Here is an 18,877-nt window from a genome sequence, read left to right as displayed (position 1 = left end):
CTTCGCTCCAGCATTAAGTATAACCTTGGAAAAGCAAAGAACACTCTTTTGAGTTAAGGTTTTCTAACCTGAAAATGGAGAGGACATTTTTCTTGTAAGTTATTAAAGATAAGGTAAGAAATGCAAAGCACTAGCACAGTGTCAGACAATATGTGATAGCTGGCATTACTATTCTAGCTTTATTTTGTTATGGCAATACTACACATTCCAGGTAGAATCCAGAACAAGGTTTTCAGAGGGACTGAGAACTCTAACCTAACAGTCTCAGCCAGAAGCGACCTTCACCTGGGTTTCTGCAAAGAAGGCAGAGGCTTACGTTCCCTAGAAAGAGTACTAATCAAAACTGGTATTTTAACTTAGATTTAAAATGTCAGTTTATGATTTTTCATTTGCTGTTTCATATAAAACGGGGGTAATGTACCAAACAGGTTCAAAAAATTGCTGAAAGGATCAAATCTGAAAATATTTTTTAAACAGTGAAGTACTACACAAATCTAAAGCCATATTATTATTGTTATAATTGTTCTTACTCATCTTTGTATTTTTCATGTTTAATACACAAGAGGACTTTAGTAATAATTATATAGACCCAGTGGAGTAGTTGGGTAATTTCTTTGGCCACACTGGCCTGTAATACATTCAAAAAAATATTTTCTGAAGATTTTACTTATTTAAGAGAGAAGAGGGAGAGACACACACACACACAGAGTCCGCCTGCAAGGTGTGCATGAGCACAGGAGGGAGGGGCAAAAGAGGGAGAAGCAGACTCCTGGGCAAGTTGGGGACTCAATCCCAGGACCCTGAAAACATGACCTGAGGCGAAGGGAGACACTCAAAGGACTGAGCCACCCAGGCCCCTATAATGCACTTTTAGATAAAAACTTAAATGGAAGAATGCATACAACAATACCTAAATTTGTAAGTTCTTTAAGGGAATGTTTATTGTTTAAAATTAACTATAAAAAAACCAACTCTTTTTAACTTGTACATTTTAAGAAGTATATTTTAAGGGGGAAACTAATCAGTTGACAATTAAAAATGTCTTACTGAATATAAGTAAAAACCATTTTTTTTTTAAAGCACTGGTTTTTAAAATTTTTTTGGTCATTGGCTCTTTTGAACATTCTGGTCATTTCTAAGAAGCTTCATCCCAGAAAACTAAATGTGCAAAAAACTAGGTCACAGTATTTGGGATTTAAAAAGTCTCCTTTACATCAGAGGAATTTTTTTTTTAAGTTAGGCATATTACTTTCTGATTAACCAATGTAAAAGAGGATGATTTTGAGTGTAATCTTTGCATTTTTTAGAATAGCTTTGTATCATGAATATGCTCACACTTCCCCTTTTAAAAAGGACCCTACAGGGCGCCTGGGTGGCTCAGTGGGTTAAGCCGCTGCCTTCGGCTCAGGTCATGATCTCAGGGTCCTGGGATCGAGTCCCGCATCGGGCTCTCTGCTCAGCAGGGAGCCTGCTTCCTCCTCTCTCTCTCTCTGCCTGCCTCTCTGCCTACTTGTGATCTCTCTCTGTCAAATAAATAAAATAAAATAAAAAATTAAAAAAAAAAAAAAGGACCCTACAGTGAAAAAGGAGCTCCTATGAAAGAAATCTCTATGTATCAAAGTGCAGATATCTCCTAGCTATTCCAAATATAAAATGCCAGTCTCCAAATAAGATTTCAATTTTTGAAACACTACATATAATTAATATTAACTATATAGAGAAATGAATGGGAAAATAGGTGGAAGGATAGACATCACAGTATTAAACACTGGAGTTGTGGCTGAAGGGGCAGTGTAAAAAGGGACTTGTATTTTTTACCCTATTTTCTGTACTATCAAAAAAAATTTTTTTTTTTAATTAACTGGGTATTTTTCTATTTTTTGTTTTTAAAAAGTAGTTCTTCACCACATCAGTCCTGGACATGCACCTGTGCCGGATTGTCACACATGTCACACTGCTTGCAAGTTTGTGGAGATGAAGGAGAAGACTGACTGTTGTTCCAGGATTAGGTGGAAGACGGTCCAAGTTCTTGAAACCTGGTGATGCCACTGTCATTGATATGGCTGCTGACAAGCCTACTTGTGTCGAGAGCTTCTCTGACCATTCTCCTGTGGGCCATTCTGCTGTTCATGACATGAGACAGACAGCTGCTGTGGGTGTCATCCAAGCAGTGGACAAGAAGGCAGCTGAAGCTGCTAAGGTCACCAAGTCTGCCCAGAAAGCTTGGAAGGCTAAATGAATATTATCCTCAATACACGCCACCCCAGTCTTAATCAGTAGTGGAAGAACGGTCTCAGAAATGTTTGTATCAGTTGGCCATGTAAGTTTAATAATAAAAAACTGGTTAATGCTACAATGCATTGTAAAACCTTCAGAAGGAAAGGAGAATGTTTTGTGGGCCTTCTGTGTGTATGTGGCAATTTTAAGTTCTTAATTTTTAAGATTAGTACTTTTAAATGGAAACCACTTGATCAAAAATCTATCCCAGAATTTTCAGACCCATTAAAACAAAAGTTTAATGAAAGAAACAAAAAATAAGTTAGGAAGTAGTCCTTTAGTGCATGGCAGGAAATATTCAGCTGAGAATGACAGTGTGGAAAATACTGCAACTTACTGGCAAACTCTAAGTTGTACAGAGAAGAGAAAGCAAAGGAAAGCAGAGTGAGAGAAGCAGTGGCAGCAGGAGCAGTAGCAGCTCTGAGAAGGCAGCAGCAGCTCACAGAGGAGACTGTGAATTGGTCCTGAGGGGCACCGATGGCTCCCTCTATGCAACCCAGCAGCAGCCCAGCCTCTCAGCACTCACGCCACCACATGTGGTTCCAACAACTTTATGTGCACTACCTGACTTAATTCTAATCACAAGACTCACTCTAACATGAGGTCAGGTAACTTGCTGAGGCCACAGAACCAGTCACTGCAGGGCCAGGATTTCATTTTGGTCTCGCATCAAAGCCCACACTGCAAACTACTATACTATATGGCAGAAGCAGCAAAAGAGAAGCCCACAAAGCAAGCAGGGGTGGGCCAAATTTAAGAAAAACAAAAAAGAGAGCAAGCTCATTCCGGGCTTGAAACAGGACTTCGTTAGTGCTGGAATCTGTAATGAACAGACACCTCTTGCAGATCAGGGTCATGGAGCAATGTGGCCCCAATATACCACATGTGACTGTTCTCTAAAGATCAATTCAGAGTAGAACTCTTCTGTGAAATCTAACTTTCAGACATTGACAATTACTTAGGAAATTTAAAAGTTGTGGGGGGGGGGGGGTACAAACTGACCAAAGGACACTAGTATGCTACCTCTGGCCTCTTGGGTTTAAATTTAATAAGGCCAGATTAAGTAATAGTACTGTTTTAATGGTAATTTCCTGATTTTGTTAATAGCACTGTGCTTATGTAAGTACTTTTGTTCTTTTTTTTTTTTTTTTAAGGAAAAATACTAAAGAATTGAAGGAATAAAGGACATCTTATTTTTAGCTTTCAAAGAATTCTGAAGTTTGTGGGTGTGGGGCGGGACAGTGAGAGCAAAAGGAAGGAAGGAGGGACGAAGTGATAAAGCAAATGTAGTGAAATAACATCTGGAGAAACGTGGTGTCATGTAGTTTTATGTGTCAGCCTGTTTAGGCTATAGGATCCAGTTACTCAGTTCCAACACAAATCCAAGTGTTGCTGTGAAGGTATTCTGTAGATGTGGTGAACAGCTACAGCCCACTGACTTTAAGTAAAGGATATTATCCTCAATAATATGGCTGGAGCTTCACGTGATCAAGTGAAAGACCTCATGTCTCCCAAGTAATTCTGCCTGTGGACTGCTGCTGCAGCTCCCGCCCGAGTTTCCAGCCTGCCCGACAGATTTCAAATTATTGCCACCCATATTTACAGAGCCAATTCTGTGAAATTTAAATTAAAAAGAAGACAGATATATGCACATACATATAGTATACATACATGCATGGATAGATACAGATATTTCCCACTGGTTCCATTTCTCCAGTAGAACACTGACTGATACAGATTCTGGTACCGTGAAGTGGGGTACTGCTATAACAAATACGTAAAAATGTGGAAGTGGCTTTGGAATTGGGTACTGGTAGAAGCCAGAGGAGTTCTGAGGCATATGACAGAAAATGCCTAGATTGCCTTGAAGAGACTGTTAGTAGAACATGGACATTAAATTCAATTCTGGTGAGGATGTAGAAGGTGGTGAAATACCTGATGGAGAAATCTTCTGTCTTCTGTCACCCTTAAAGAATACACATACGGTCATGGAACAGAATGTGTACAGAAATACAAATGTTAAAAGTGCTTCTGGTGAGGTCTCGAAAGGCAATCGGGAACATGTTATTGGATAATGGAAGAAAGGTGATACTTGTTAAATAAGTAGCAGAAAATCTGGTTCAATTGTGCTGTACTACTTGCGTGGAAAACAGAACTTGTAAGTGATTAACTTTGATATTTAGCTGAGGATATTTCTAAGCAAAAGGTTAAAGATGTGGCCCAGTTTCTTCTTGGTGTTTATAGAAAAATGTGAGGCCAGAGAGATACTCAGGAAGGAACTACTAGGCAAAAAGAACCTAGCACTTGATAATTTGGAGAATCATGGCCTATCCAGATTGTGAAGGATGCTAAAATCAGAAAATTTATTGTTACCAAAACATTTCTTCGGATAGTTAGATAACATTTTGATGAAAGAGATTAGATGTGTATATCCAATGGATCCAATCAAACACCTCAGGAGAAGCTTGGAACAGAGAGAAAGTTATCCAGAAAGGTTCCATAAATAACACTCTTGACATGCATGAGAGACCCACGGGATTTTGAGAATGATATACTAGCAGAACACAGCCAGCCTAGACTCACAGGAACAGACATAGGATAAAAGGAAGATTATCAGATCTCTGGGATTCTACAGGCAGGCTACATGGCTGCAAACACATGCTAATCTTTAAGAAGAAGAGCTGCTGGGGCACAAGAAGGAGCCACGGGCCCAGAAGGCAGAGTATAAAGGTACAGAGAACTATCCTCAGGCCTTGACTTTTTTTTTTTTTTGAAAGATTATTTATTTGATTGAGAGAGAAGACAGAGAAAGAAGAGAGCATGAGTGGGGAAAGGGGCAGAGGGAGAGGGAGAAGCAGACTCCCCACCAAACAGGGAACCCGACTTGGGGTTCAATCCCAGGAACCTGGGATCATGACCTGAGCTGAAGGCAGATGCTTGACTGACTGAGCCACCCAGAAGCCCCTCAGGCCTTGAAAATTAAAACAATTTGTCTTGTTGGGTTTTGAACTTGTTTAGGACCAGTGACCCTTTTATTCCTTCCAATTTCTCTCTTTTTGAATGAGGATGGTTAGCCTGTGCTTGTCCCACCATTGTATTTTACAAGCAGGTAATTTGTTTTCTAGGTTTACAGATCCACAGATGGGGACAGAAGATGCCCCCAGAAGAGACCACATACATGATCTAGATGGCTGTGATGATGAGATCTGGGACTTTAGATATGATGTTTAGATCAGATTTGGGACTTATTGATGCTATAATGAGTTCAAACTTTTGGGAATACTGAAATGGCATGAATACACATTTTGCCTGAAAGATGAACGAACATGAATTTTTGGGTGCCAGAGGGTAAAGACTGCAATAGGTTGAACAGTGGCCCCAAAACAGAATATCTAAGTTGGAATCTCAGGTACTTACGAAGGTTACTTGGAAAGAGGGTCTCTAAAGATGTAATTAAATTAAAGATTTTGAGATGAGCTGGCTTATATCTTATAGATACTAAAGAGATAGCTAGTGTCCTTAAAAGAGAAAGGAGAAACAGGTATGATACGTAACAGATTTGACTTTTACACAGACATTTAAAAATGGAGGGAGAGACTGGAATGATGAGTGTACAAGTCAAGGAACACTGAGAGTTGCCAAGAGCCACTAGAAGCTGAAAAAGGCAAAGGAAGATTCTCCATTAGCGCCTCTGGAGAAAATGCAGTCCTGCTGATGCCTTAATTTTAGGCCTTTGGCCTCCTAGAATGAGACAATATATCTGTTGTTTTAAGCCACTACCATTTGTTGTGGTAGACCTAGGAAATAAATACATTGGGTGAAGGGTATATTAAAATTCTTTGAACTGTTACTGTAATATTTCTCATAGGTTAAATTATATCCAAATTAAAAATTTAAAATAAATACCCAATAATGTCTTTAGCTTGGCATGGAAATCCTTTTTAATTCTTCTTCTTTTTATAAGTAGGCTCCATGCCCATCATGGAGCCCAACACAAGGTTTGAACTCAGGGCCCTGAGATCAAGATCTGAACTGAAATTAAGAAGAGGATTCTTAACCAACTGCACCATCCAGGTGTCCCTTGGCATGGAAATCCTTACATAATCTCATGCCTGGCTCTTGAAATTCCCGACATCATTTTATTCTGTCTCAAACTGTCTACATTATAAAATAATTTAAAATACTTCCTTCATGGCACGTACAGAGATAAATTTTAGTCACCCGGGAATTTACCATTATGAAGCTTAACCTAAGAATTCTGGACAAATTTATGCCATCTTTTTAATTTATTTTTATTTTTTTAAAAGATTTTATTTATTTTGACAGGCAGAGATTACAAGTAGGCACAGGCAGGCAGAGAGAGAGGAGGAGAAGCAGGCTCCCTGCTGAGCAGAGAGCACTATGTGGAGCTCAATCCCAGGACCCCGGGATCATGACCTGAGCCAAAGGCAGAGGCTTTAACCCACTGAGCCACCCAGGCACCCCTATGCCATCTATTTTAAAGACCTGGACTCACAGAAAAGAATCTGGCCCATAGTAAAGTTACCTCTCACAAGCAATTTTAAATATGATTTATTTATGAAAACTTACCAGCTGTTTTTCATTCACAGGAGATGGAGGTGGGGGAACAGTTTCTCCAGAAGAGGGACGCCAGGTTAAGAGCCTTTAAAATACCAAAGTCACACCAATCACTGAGTGTGAAACAGGACACATCCAACATGTATTTTGGAACAGGCATAAAAGTCACAAGAATATGCCCAAAACAATATAATCCTTCTCTGACTACTACTGAAAAAATCTAGTAAAAAGTTTAAAATATGTATTTCCAGAAATCAATCAACTAGCATGTAATATAATCAAAAGGATACTATGGGTCATCAGTTTAAAAAAAAATTCTGAAAGTTTCAAACACTTTAAACTCACTTTTTCTAAGTAGTAATGTCATTAAATATTTCCTAAAGTGAGATTGAGAAAAGTTTGAGACTTTTCAAAAATTCATAGAACTCTTTAGATTCTATTTTTTTTAATGTATAAAAATAAATGAAATAAAATTTGGCCCAAAAGAAGAAACTAACTTGCCATCCCTGACTGGATACTTAGAATAGAAAGATGACTAAGGCCCAAGTTTTTGCTTCTGAGAAGCAGGAGATCCTGGGAAATGGAGTAGACAATGGTAGATAATAGCATTTCAATTCAATATGGAAAGAACTCTGGTACAGTTATTTTCTATTAAAAAATGCTTATTAGATGATCTTTAAGATCATGTATCTTAACCTGCATTTGTAATCCAATAAATTAAAACAGAGGCAGTTCCTAAAACAAATAAAAAAATAAGAATGTTCAGCCTGGCTGGTTTTTGTTAAGACTTCACAGGGACAACAGCTAGGCAAGACTTCATACTGTCTTTTGACATAGGTAAACTGACAAAAATGGATCACTTGTCAAGTACATTACATTGTTCCAATAAAATGTGCACTAAAAAATAAGAAAAGTTTGACCGGTATTTGTCCTTTCAGTATAGACCCACCTACAGACTGCTTTCCTAGAGGTATGTCCCTTTTGTTTGACTTCCAGTGTCTTATTAATATTATTAGGATACTGACAAGGGGATCGTATCAGTGTAAACATATTTCACTCATGTCAAGAAAAAGTTTATGATGCTTAAAAATCTGAACTCCTAATTTTCATACATTGCTTTATGTCAGTACATACACATGTATCTACTTAAGATGTTTTAAGTAAGATTTAAAACATCTTATTAAGTAGATTTAAAAATAGTAAATCTCAAGTAAAACTTTCTGTAGGTCAGAGATCCCCAAAGTTGAGCTGGGAAGTAAATTCAAGTACGTCCTATAAATAATCCAGATGCTATTAGTCATTTAGTGAGACTACATCTCAGTTTCTCCATTAATAAAAACTCCTTCACCACAATTCAATTCCAAACTAATTCATTAGAAGAGGATAATTAACTATAAAATATATTTATAAATAAATTTTCCTTATTCAGTCTATAGTAACTGAAATATATGTTAAGTTTTTTGGTTGCTTTTTTAAAATTCAAAACCACTGCTTGCTCTAAGCTGGATAAATAAAACCCTATTAAAAAGAAGAATCACCTCAATACGATCAATGATCAAATGACGAATCAGACTGAAGTGTTTTGATTATAAAGAATTTAATTCAAGTATCACCTATGGTTTATAGAACTCTGATTTGAAATAAATACAAATTCATGGAACACAGAGGTTTTTCAAAAGAATTTGTTAAAAAAAATAACTAAACTTTTTATGTCTATCATTCAATATACAAATATAAAATAAAGTAAAATCCTTACGCATGTGGGATTGTGGTTTTGAAGATATCCAGTGTGCAGTTACAAGTTTTATCCCAGATTTCTAGGGTAAATTTCTCACCATTCAGAATAACGACATTCTCTAAGCAGTTTGTACCAGATCGTGCTAACTGCTCATTGTCTGTAAAGAAAAGAGCAATTCATTTATGTATTGTCAGGGCCACATTTAACACTTTGTGTCACTATTTGCTATAGACGTACCTTGCTGCACACACCAGTAGAGCTGGGCAAAAATATCATCCAAAAGTACATCACTGAGTACCTCTAAATACTGAGTGAATACATCACAGATCGCATAAAGTGCATGATTACAAGTTGTAGTCATCCATTCAGCTTTCTAAGGCAAAAAAGTCATTAAAAGAAGGTCAGACCATTTGTCAACAACCAGAATTAAAGAAGAAATATGCTTGCATGTTTAAAAGCTAAGGCTGTCCATCTTCCTTTCAGACCACTTAACTTCACTCTAGAATATTACATTCACCTCAACTCACTGAGATCTATTTTTCTCCATCATTCTGTAACAATTTATGTAAAGTAATTAAATTTTTTGCATTATTTTTGATTTTAAAAATTATCACTGAATTATCTTGCTATTAACATTATAACTCTTCTCAAACAATATGCATGAATATCAACATCTGGCCTTGCTCCATGATATGACAGAACATAAAAGAGAAATACAGAGGAAGGAAATAGGAATTTATCTAAGTGGGTTTCGCATAAATTTAAAATAAAACTTTCATGCAGTATGGTTACTTGAAAATACCATAAATGGTTAATAGGGCCATACAAAATAAGTGTAAATAATTTATTTTTCTCAAATACATAAAGGACTAATCTGGACTAGTGATAATTTTCATGTACAGTTTTGTGCCAGTGCATATACAGATGTCTACATTATCAGATGTTTTCAGTAACAGTCTACCTGTAGATTCAAAAATCACAGATCTAAAGTAAAACCTGCTGCAGGCCACACAGTCCCTGATGTTTCATTTAATACAGCTGTACGGGACAAAAGAAGAAAACCTGAGGCTCTCTCCGTACATTTATTGAGATTCATGCTATAATTGGTTTGTAGTAAAACACTGAAATAAAATAAATAAAAGTTATTACTATGTATTCTTTACTTCAGAATAAGAAGTCACTATGAATATAAAGAAAGCTACTGGTATCTGTAGTTGTGGCAATATTATAATGAGGAAAGAAACTGGAAGTTCAACAAAAACACTGAAAACAACCAATTCATTAACTCAGTTCTATCCCCAAATAGGATTCTTTTTTTTATAAAGACATAACTTTTATTTATTATAATGAACAGCTCTCCGGGAACTTTTTTTCTTTTCTAAGTACTTGATTTGATCTACTAAACTGTATTAGGGAAAATACTCAGAACCTTTTAACTTATCTGTGTTAAATGAAATTTTTTTCTCTTACCTCTGTCTGCTGTTCTGGCAATTTCATGTTGTCAAAGATTCTGAAAACAATTCTAAATAAATCCTGCCACCAGTGTTTTTCATAAGTGTGGCCATAAGTTTTCATTATCTCGAACATTACTGTTAAACCCCTAAAACAATAAAACACAAGTGGGAAGCTATAACACAGAAAATATTCCATATCAGAATACCCTCTTAAAATAGTTCTTAGAGGTCATAAAGCTACTAAAAAAGTTTAAAACTGGTTTTAAACTAATAAAAGATATTCAGTTTTAAGAAATTTCCACTGTAAAACTGGTTTCTTTGGGATGCATCATGTAGGAGAAAATTCCAAAGGACTTGGCCTTAAAATGTTTTATTTCACTTTTCTCCCACTCCCACCCCATCATTCCAGCATTTTAAGATTGTAAATGAAATTAAAGATTGTGAATAATCATCATAAAATTGGTTTCTGGGAAATTTTTCTCAAAGAGTTATAGGACTTTTAGCATACAGGACTTTTAGCTTACATTTTAACCATTCATAGATTATCCCTGAACTAAAAGATTTATAAAACTGATCCATTAAGACATTCATGTGGCAGTTTGTTTCCTACTATATGCCAGGGATAGAACAATATTTGGCACATAATAAGTATTTATTGAACAAATAAACTGCTTAGTATCACATGTACTGTCTTTTGAATAAGTGTTAAAATTAAAACTCAACACTGCCTTCTTGATTCCTTATTATCTTCCTCTAAATAATAATCCCTTCATGTAATCATTAAAAAACTTGATCTGTTCTTTATATGTTACTTTCTTCTAGCAAAATAGGTATCTTTCCAATAAGAAAAAAGTCTATATTTCTAAAAACTCTGATGGTAAGCCAAAACCAAATGTTATCTGAAAGACTCCATAAGGACTGGTTCACAGTTCAGCTCATTTGCTGCTATGCTACCTCTGGGTCTGGCACGTAATAGGCTCTAACTATTTGTTAAATAAGCGTGCAAATGGTACTTTGGTCCTATAGCAAGTTCACAGCAGTTTATTTGATCCATAAGTACCTAATGTGTATAATGAAAAGTAAAGGAGCCATAGTGAAGAAATTCCTGTGGAAGTAACATACTCTTCTTTTGGAGAAGCCTGCTGGAATTCATGTTTCCCCCTACAATGAACAAGGCTCCCTCTTCCTCCATCTCCTGAGCTTGAAATCCACTTCCTCCCACTCTAAGTAACCGGATGCTAAATCCCACAGCTAGGCATAAGGGGATGTGGGAATCCTGTTTTTTTCCAGGCCCACAAAGTAAACACCGAGCTACAGAGGTTTCCATGATTTTCACAGTTCAAGAAACCTTTTTGAAACAATACTTAAATTGCTGGTACAGGGAAAAAGAGTATGTGAGACCCTAGGTTAATTAACCAATCCTAAATTTATAAGATTTTAAGGTAATCAGATGAGAACACATGTGAAGGTACTGTGTAATTAACCTGTTACACAAATCATGGTATTACATTTTTTAAATGTAATCTAAAATCAGTCCTTAAAGATCCTGGAATGAAATAAGAAAATGCCATTACTGAACAAAGTTTACTCATGTTTTTCCTCTCCTTTATTAACTAGAATACATATTTTCTCTTCTCTTTAACAACCAGAACTCCTTCATAATCTCAAGATGGGATATGGCAAGAAGGAAAGTGGGTGGTCCCAGACAAGAACAGGCTCAAAAACTAAGGAAGCAGGAAGACCCTTCATCTCCTCATCAAATAAATTTCTACAAAGAAACAAGGGCGGATATGTGCGTGTATGTATGTATGTATGCCAAGTTTATCTGATGTGTCTGTCATGATATATTAGCTGCTCCAATGATATGGCTGGTCAATTCAAAGCTATAAATCTCAATAATTTAGTTTACATGAATCAGGGGCTATCTTGAATTTTATCAAGTTCCTAACAGGTCCACTGCCAAACAATTTTCAATGTCTAAAATGCTGTATACTGTTCTTGTGATTATGAAATTTTATTACAAATTCCCAAGGTTTGAATCCTATTTTGGACTGCTTACCTAATTTTATAAAAATTTCCATGATAACAAATAAAAATGAAGTTTCTTAGGATATGTATCACATTCCACCTTGGATGGGAATGAGGGTGGTTGTGGTATAAGAGGAGGAAGGAGAGATTCATTCCTTCATTATAGTTCTATCACTGATATCTTACAAGTCTCTATTTACTACCTTTCCAATTAAAAAAAAATCCAATAAAGTTAATTGCCCAAATGATTAATGATTCTCCCTAAAAAGAAGATGGGCTATATAAAAGACAGATTTTATTTAAACATATAATTAAACTCATGTTGCCTCAAGCATTTGTCGACAGGTAACAGGATATACAAATCAGTCATGTCAATTTGGCAGTAAAAAATGTAGGATAAAAATTTTCTATGGGATTAACATGAGCTGTAACTAAATGTGAACTGAATCCTCATCCAGTTACATTATATCCACAGAAGTTTCTTTACAAATAAACTATATACTCATATAGATCTTTTACTGAAAATATACTTGTGAAAGAGTGTGCTTCTTTTTTAATAGACCTATATTATTCAAAACTCTGTTACTCTGAAGACCAGTCTTCAAAGAGAAATGGTTCTTTATCTAAAGTTCACCAAGGATGTGCAAAGAGAAATTCTTTTAGCATTCATCAGGAAATAATTTTGCTACTAACTTCAATTTTTAAGTAGAAACAAATGTATGAAAAGACAGAATGTGTAAACTATTAAATTAACAGAGAAGCCAAAACTCAAAGTAGTATGCTCGACTAAAATCTGAAGAAAAAGTAGTATTTCCATTTTTACTGTTGCTCCACTTAACATATTTTAAAATCTGCCTATCAAATAATGACTATATTTGATAAAACACATGACTTATGGACTTATGGCCTTCAACTACTGAACTTATGTTCACATAAGAAAAGTTAAATGAAGTCAAAATGAGCCTTTCAAAATTGTAGTTACAAACACTGATTGTTACCTGGTTCTTACATCTAATTTGCATCTATTGATGATACAGGATAACTCAAAGAGAATTGGGAACCATCCTCTCACCCAAACCCTGTCTTCCGGCGCCACGTTCATATCATCACTTGTGTACTCCTTGAAAGCCTTCAAGAAGAAAGGTAGATATACTTCAGGTAAAACACAACACCTGTGTATTATTTCTCCCTCCAAATTTTTTAAATGCTCTACAAATCAAAAGTGAGCCAATTTGATAAACAATTTATAGCAAGATAGAGATTGTAACTGTCTATGAAGAGCACTGCACTAAAGTCCTGAAGTTGGTTTCAGCTTCAAATCTTTCATCAGCTTTTCTGTATTATTATATTCGGCAGGTTAAACCAGGCTTCCATTTTTATCCTTTCCCTGGATTTTTATCCATTTTTATCCTTTCCCTGATAAGGCTGCATGTGCCTTATCAGCTACCTGGGAAGTATGAAGGTCAAATGAGTCGATGCATGTAAAAAGTACTAAGCTCCCCCATAGGTACACATTAGTATGTAGTAAAAAATCTTACTACCAAATTCTCTTGATGATAGTTAGAGATAGATTCAGATATGCAAGTTAAGGCTGGCGGCCAGGTTGCCAATTCAACTTTTTACTTCAGTGCTTGAGTCCACGCTCATCCACAGACAGCCAACTTCAGTACTGTACAGCACCACATGCAGGAAATAGTATGGGCTAACGGCTAAAGACATGGGATTCAGTTCAAACCCTAGGTCTCCTTTACTAGCCCTGCAACCATGGACACATTTTTTAACTTCTTTGTGCCTCAGATTCCTTATCTGTATGGGGCTGTAACACTACCTATATCATAAAGTTAAGAACATTAAACAAGTTAATACATGTAAAGTACTCAGAAAAACACCTGATATCTTTAGTAAATGACAGCTATCATTACACTTGGAAAAACAAACACCTGACACCTTTAATAAATGATAGCTATCACTACTAATCACTTAGGTCTGAAACAAGTTCAGATAATTTGGGGTTTACTGAAAACTAAATGCTTCATATTCCCTCAATTCCCAAATAAACTTTGATCTCAGACTGGAAATAAATACTCAGCAAAATTTTGTTTACTAAATGACGCTATACCTGAGGTCTATCAGACACATATTTTGCACAATGGCGAATAAGTCGAATTGCTTCCATACTTGTGTCTGGGAAAGCTGCATTGCACGCAAATTCAGACAAACACTTCACTGCATCCTGGAAAGAATCAATGGTCGCTGGAAAGTGTTTTTCAAACACAAGAGCTGAAAGGATGGAAAATATATCAAAATAATTTTTTCAATTATTATTAACTGCAACAAAAAAAACCAACCCCAGAAGTTAAAGCATACTTAAAGATGAAGGGTTTTGATGTCTAACAGACATCACTTCATATCTGTCATTACTGCTTACTTGACTGTCTTGAGTAGTGGGGAGAGGTACACAGTGTTTTCTTTATACCATAAACCCAACACACAATACAGTGACAGTACAGTAGGTACTGAATCAGTAGCTGCTGAGATCAATATACAAAATTATGTTCAACCTATCTGTACTGCAGTCTCTTAATCTATTAAAAATGATGAGGGTCATCATTATCATCTTTCAGACAGGCTTAACTTACAACCTCGGTATTTAATTCTCCTTATAGTCAAAGGAGGCTGTATAACGGAGTGGTCAAAAACCTCTCCCTTGCTTTGAATCCCAGTAACTCAATCATGCACCCATGCAGGTCACTTGACTTCACTGGGTCTGAGTTTCCTGATCTATTTAAAAAGGGATAGTTAAGATACTTAGCTCACAGAGTTGTTGTAAAGACCAAAGGAAACACATTCGATGTGCTTACTGTTCTTGCATTGGTAAACATTCAATAAATGTTAACTATAATAATGTAATAACAATATTACTATCATTACGAACTCTCTACAGGCAAACCTTGTTAAGCTGAAAACCCAGAATAGGTCTGTGATCTTATATTTCTATTATTTTCTGAAAACATTAAAGCTTTCCTTTTTTTTTTTTTTTTAACTTGAATGCAGGCAGAAGAATACTCACTGACAATGTGCCCTGTTGTTTGGAATGCAAGTTCCACTATGCTTTCATCTTGATCGGATGCAGCTAGATGAAACACAGAGAAAATGTTCTTCCATCCAGACCGAATGTTAGCAGCTTGAGAATTAACCATTTGTGCTATACACCGTACAACCATATCTCGAATTGTTGGAGACCTAAAATATTAATATAATTGCTTGGATATGCATATATATAAAACCCATCAGTTTTTTTTTCCTTTCTTCTGTTTTCCCCCCTGCTGTGGAAAATAATAAGGTATTTTTCTGATATTAAGCAATTCAACAAATATAATACCTGTTCCTTTTCATTATATGTTCAAAGGGTCTTAAGAAATCCTTCTGGAATCTGAAATTAGCAAGCTCCCCTTTTTCTAAAAACTTCATTGACAATTGCCTCAAGGAGTCTACTGCAAAGATAGCTACATCTTCATTAGGATTACAGCCAACCTGTAATGGCAACAGAAATATAGGGTGCTAATGTCAGCAGTGAAAGTCTATTTCTTCACTTTTGTTTTAGAAAAAAATATTATCACTAAGAACACAAATTGGTAAATCCTAAAATTCTCCACAAAGGCACTAAGGTGTACTAACAATATTTTTCAACAAGAAAAACATACTGTATTTTTATTTTTTTTAAGATTTATTTATTTATTTATTTGACAGACAGAGATCACAAGTAGATAGAGAGGCAGGCAGAGAGAGAGAGGAGGAAGCAGGCTCCCTGATGAGCAGAGAGCCCGATGAGGGGCTTGATCCCAGGACCCCCTGGGATCATGACCTGAGCTGAAGGTAGAGGCTTTAACCCACTGAGCCACCCAGGCACCCCAAGAAAAACACATTTTAACTAAATACTTAAAGCCTAGAGCAATCATTTAAAAAAACAAAACAGGATTCAAAGGTTGCCCTACTTTTAATTACAAAAATGTAATTTAAAAAAGGTAGAAAAGGAAAAAAAATCTCAATTAGATTTTAAGGAATTTTAAACAAAAAACATTACAAATGTAAGCAAATCCTACAATTATTCAAATACCTTATTAAAATGATCACCAATAACTTCCCAAATTCGAGACCACTGCAATCTTATTCTTCCCATGTTGTAATATGATATTTCTACTATTTTTTGTAGACTAAACATTCTTGGATGTGTAGTGGAAAGTAATTCATCCATAGACACAGCACAGAGCCAACGGACAAAATCCACTATAATATAAATAAATTTATATTTTGTTAGCTTAACTTTCAAGTCTTTTAGCCAAAAACCAATTTATAAGTGAAATAAATGTATATACTTACCAATAGCGTTTCCATCTAGCCTTGTAGACCCTGTAAATATTCTAAAGAAAAGAAACATAATTCAAAAATTTATAAACTCTTACATCTGTTATATCAATTCAAAAAGTAGCATGAGGTACTTGCTACTTTAAATCTGGTTTAGAAGAACAAAAAATCAGGTAGTCAACTAAATTTTAATATATCATTTCATAACAAGTATAGTTTGGATGTTCCTCCCTCCCTCCTTTGCATTCAGAAATATAATAAAGAATAAATTGTTTTAATTTTATTAGTAAGCTTACACAAACACTAGATCAACACGAGACTCTAAAGGAAAATATCAGTTTGTAAAACTAAGTGACTAACTGGCAGAGTACAAAACAGAAGGTATTTTTTAATTTTTCCTGATTATCTACTAGCATTAAACATGTTCTTAAGATGAAAAGTTCTTTGTTTTTACAAGTAACATACATTTGATTAGAAAACTCATTATGTTAAATTATAAGCAACCTAACAGAAGCTTGCAAATAGTCTCTATAGTTTAACTAAGAAGTGGCTAAATAATTTTTCCTGGAAAAATCAAATGTTTATAGAGTTAAGCTGTGTTGTCCAGGTTTGCCCAGCTTTCTTCACTGAATTTTTTCTTTGTTTCAAAGTTTCATGTAAGATTTTGGCATAGACCTATTAGTCTTCTTCTAAAGTCTGCATTTTTACTGATGCTCCGGGTTTGTAACCAAGGGTTTGATGCACCTTCCAGAGTGAACTGATATTCCTCAATTTATACTGTGTACCATAGGATTTGCATGGCAAAAAGGAAATGTTAAAGGCAGAAGCAGGTCAAATATTAAGCTTAGAAATAAAAGTAATCTGGGGCATCTGGGGGGCTCTGTTGGTTAAGTGCCTAACTCCTGTTTCAGCTCAAGTTGTGATCTCAGGGTCATGAGACTGAGCCCCCTGTTGGGCTCCATGCTTACTATGGAGTCTACTTGGGATGCTCTCTCCCTCTGCCCCCCTCCCCACCGACCGCTCACCGCTCTCTAAAATAAATAAATCTGAAACCAAAAAAAAAAAAAAAAAAAAGAAAGAAAGAAAGAAAAAATAATCATAGTAACAGTAATAGCTACCAATAATCAAAAAGTGGGTACTATTCTAGGTGTTTTATGATATATCCACTCACTTAATAATCACAAACAGCCTGTGCAGTAGGGACTAGTATACTTCTAATTTCATAAAAATAAAAACTGAGGAACAAATATATTTAATCACTTCCTCAAAGTTACAGAATTAGTAAATGCTACAGCCAAGATTCAAACCAGGAAGGGCATACTCCAGGGTCCACCCTCTTAACTACTTTGATATACTGCTTCACACTTACCTGAGCAAAACATAAACACTTAAAATATATCCTGGTTTTTTCCCTACTATGTCCACTATACCCATGTTGTAAGTATATCATGATTTTTTAACCTCAGTGCCCTTGAATGTCTGTCCATGTGTCCTGGCAATGAGTAACATATTTGACAAAAACTGACAACATGATGACTCATACCCTGATCTCCTGCTAAAGGAATAGTTTAAGATTTCCTCTATTGCTCTTGTCAGTAGAACAAAATAATTCAAAGATCTGGCTGAGAACATCATCTGGGGGAAAAGTAGAATAATTAAGGCCCCATTTAATCCAGTGGTTAGACTGGGTCCAGAGATTAGAAATATACAAAGCCTACAACTTCTCACATGAACAAAAATGAAAATGGCTGGCATACACATTATAAATGTCACTAGGCGATTTCTCAAACTACAGGTATTCTCATAGGTGATGGCTATAAAAAAAATAACCACAATAACAAAACTAAACAGTAAATAGGAGAAACAACAAGAAAAGGAAGAAAAGAAAAAAAAATTCTTTAGACAGAGAAGGAAGCAAACTACAAAGAGTAAAGGAGTCAAGAACAGAAGCAGAGATGGAGATTATATGCAATTACAGTGGAAAGAAGCAACAAATTCTCTGTAGGCCCTAAAATGATGGAGAACAAAGACAAAGAAATACCAGTAGCAATCAGACAAGTTTATAGAGTCAGCGTGACAAAAGTTAGAGGGAGCATGCATCCTGAAAAAGGACATTCAAATTCCCACTCACTTTGGTAGCCTCTGAAGGGTCACTTTATCTCTAGTAATGCCCCGCTACAGATAAGCCATATGGTAGGAGCTTGACAGTCTGTGAAGGTATTTCAAGTTCACCTTCATAAACTAAGGCAAGAGAACGTAGCTATGTTTCACAAAATCAGTCTATGAAATGGATTTTACATTCCCTGTATGAAAAGCCAAGGACGATGCACCAGAATCTTGTGTGTTAATATCAAAAGACTGTCCAGGGGGTGGGGGGTTGGATGAGCCTGACGGTGGGTATGAAGGAGGGCACGTATTACAGGGAGCACTGGGTGTG

General features: G+C 35.8%; 1 protein-coding gene across 2 annotated transcripts in view; it reads right to left on the bottom strand.

The window, feature by feature from the left end:
* ARFGEF1 (ARF guanine nucleotide exchange factor 1) overlaps window positions 1–18,877 on the bottom strand; it is a 151,243-nt gene that overhangs the window by 11,620 nt on the left and 120,746 nt on the right. For both annotated transcript variants that reach the window (XM_082719102.1, XM_082719103.1), the window contains 10 exons: window positions 16,456–16,496; window positions 16,193–16,362; window positions 15,458–15,609; window positions 15,146–15,318; window positions 14,195–14,355; window positions 13,074–13,204; window positions 10,064–10,193; window positions 8,831–8,966; window positions 8,612–8,750; window positions 6,868–6,940 (listed from right to left, as the gene is read on the bottom strand). In XM_082719102.1, coding sequence (XP_082575228.1) covers window positions 6,868–6,940; window positions 8,612–8,750; window positions 8,831–8,966; window positions 10,064–10,193; window positions 13,074–13,204; window positions 14,195–14,355; window positions 15,146–15,318; window positions 15,458–15,609; window positions 16,193–16,362; window positions 16,456–16,496 — 1,306 coding nt within the window. The remainder of the gene's footprint in view (window positions 1–6,867; window positions 6,941–8,611; window positions 8,751–8,830; window positions 8,967–10,063; window positions 10,194–13,073; window positions 13,205–14,194; window positions 14,356–15,145; window positions 15,319–15,457; window positions 15,610–16,192; window positions 16,363–16,455; window positions 16,497–18,877) is intronic.

The sequence above is a fragment of the Mustela nivalis genome (assembly GCF_964662115.1).
Source record: "Mustela nivalis genome assembly, chromosome: 2".
In the NCBI taxonomy this organism is placed as follows: Eukaryota; Metazoa; Chordata; class Mammalia; order Carnivora; family Mustelidae; genus Mustela; species Mustela nivalis.
The sequence above is the reverse complement of the archived record's forward strand: the minus strand, read 5'-3'. Positions and strand labels throughout refer to the sequence as shown.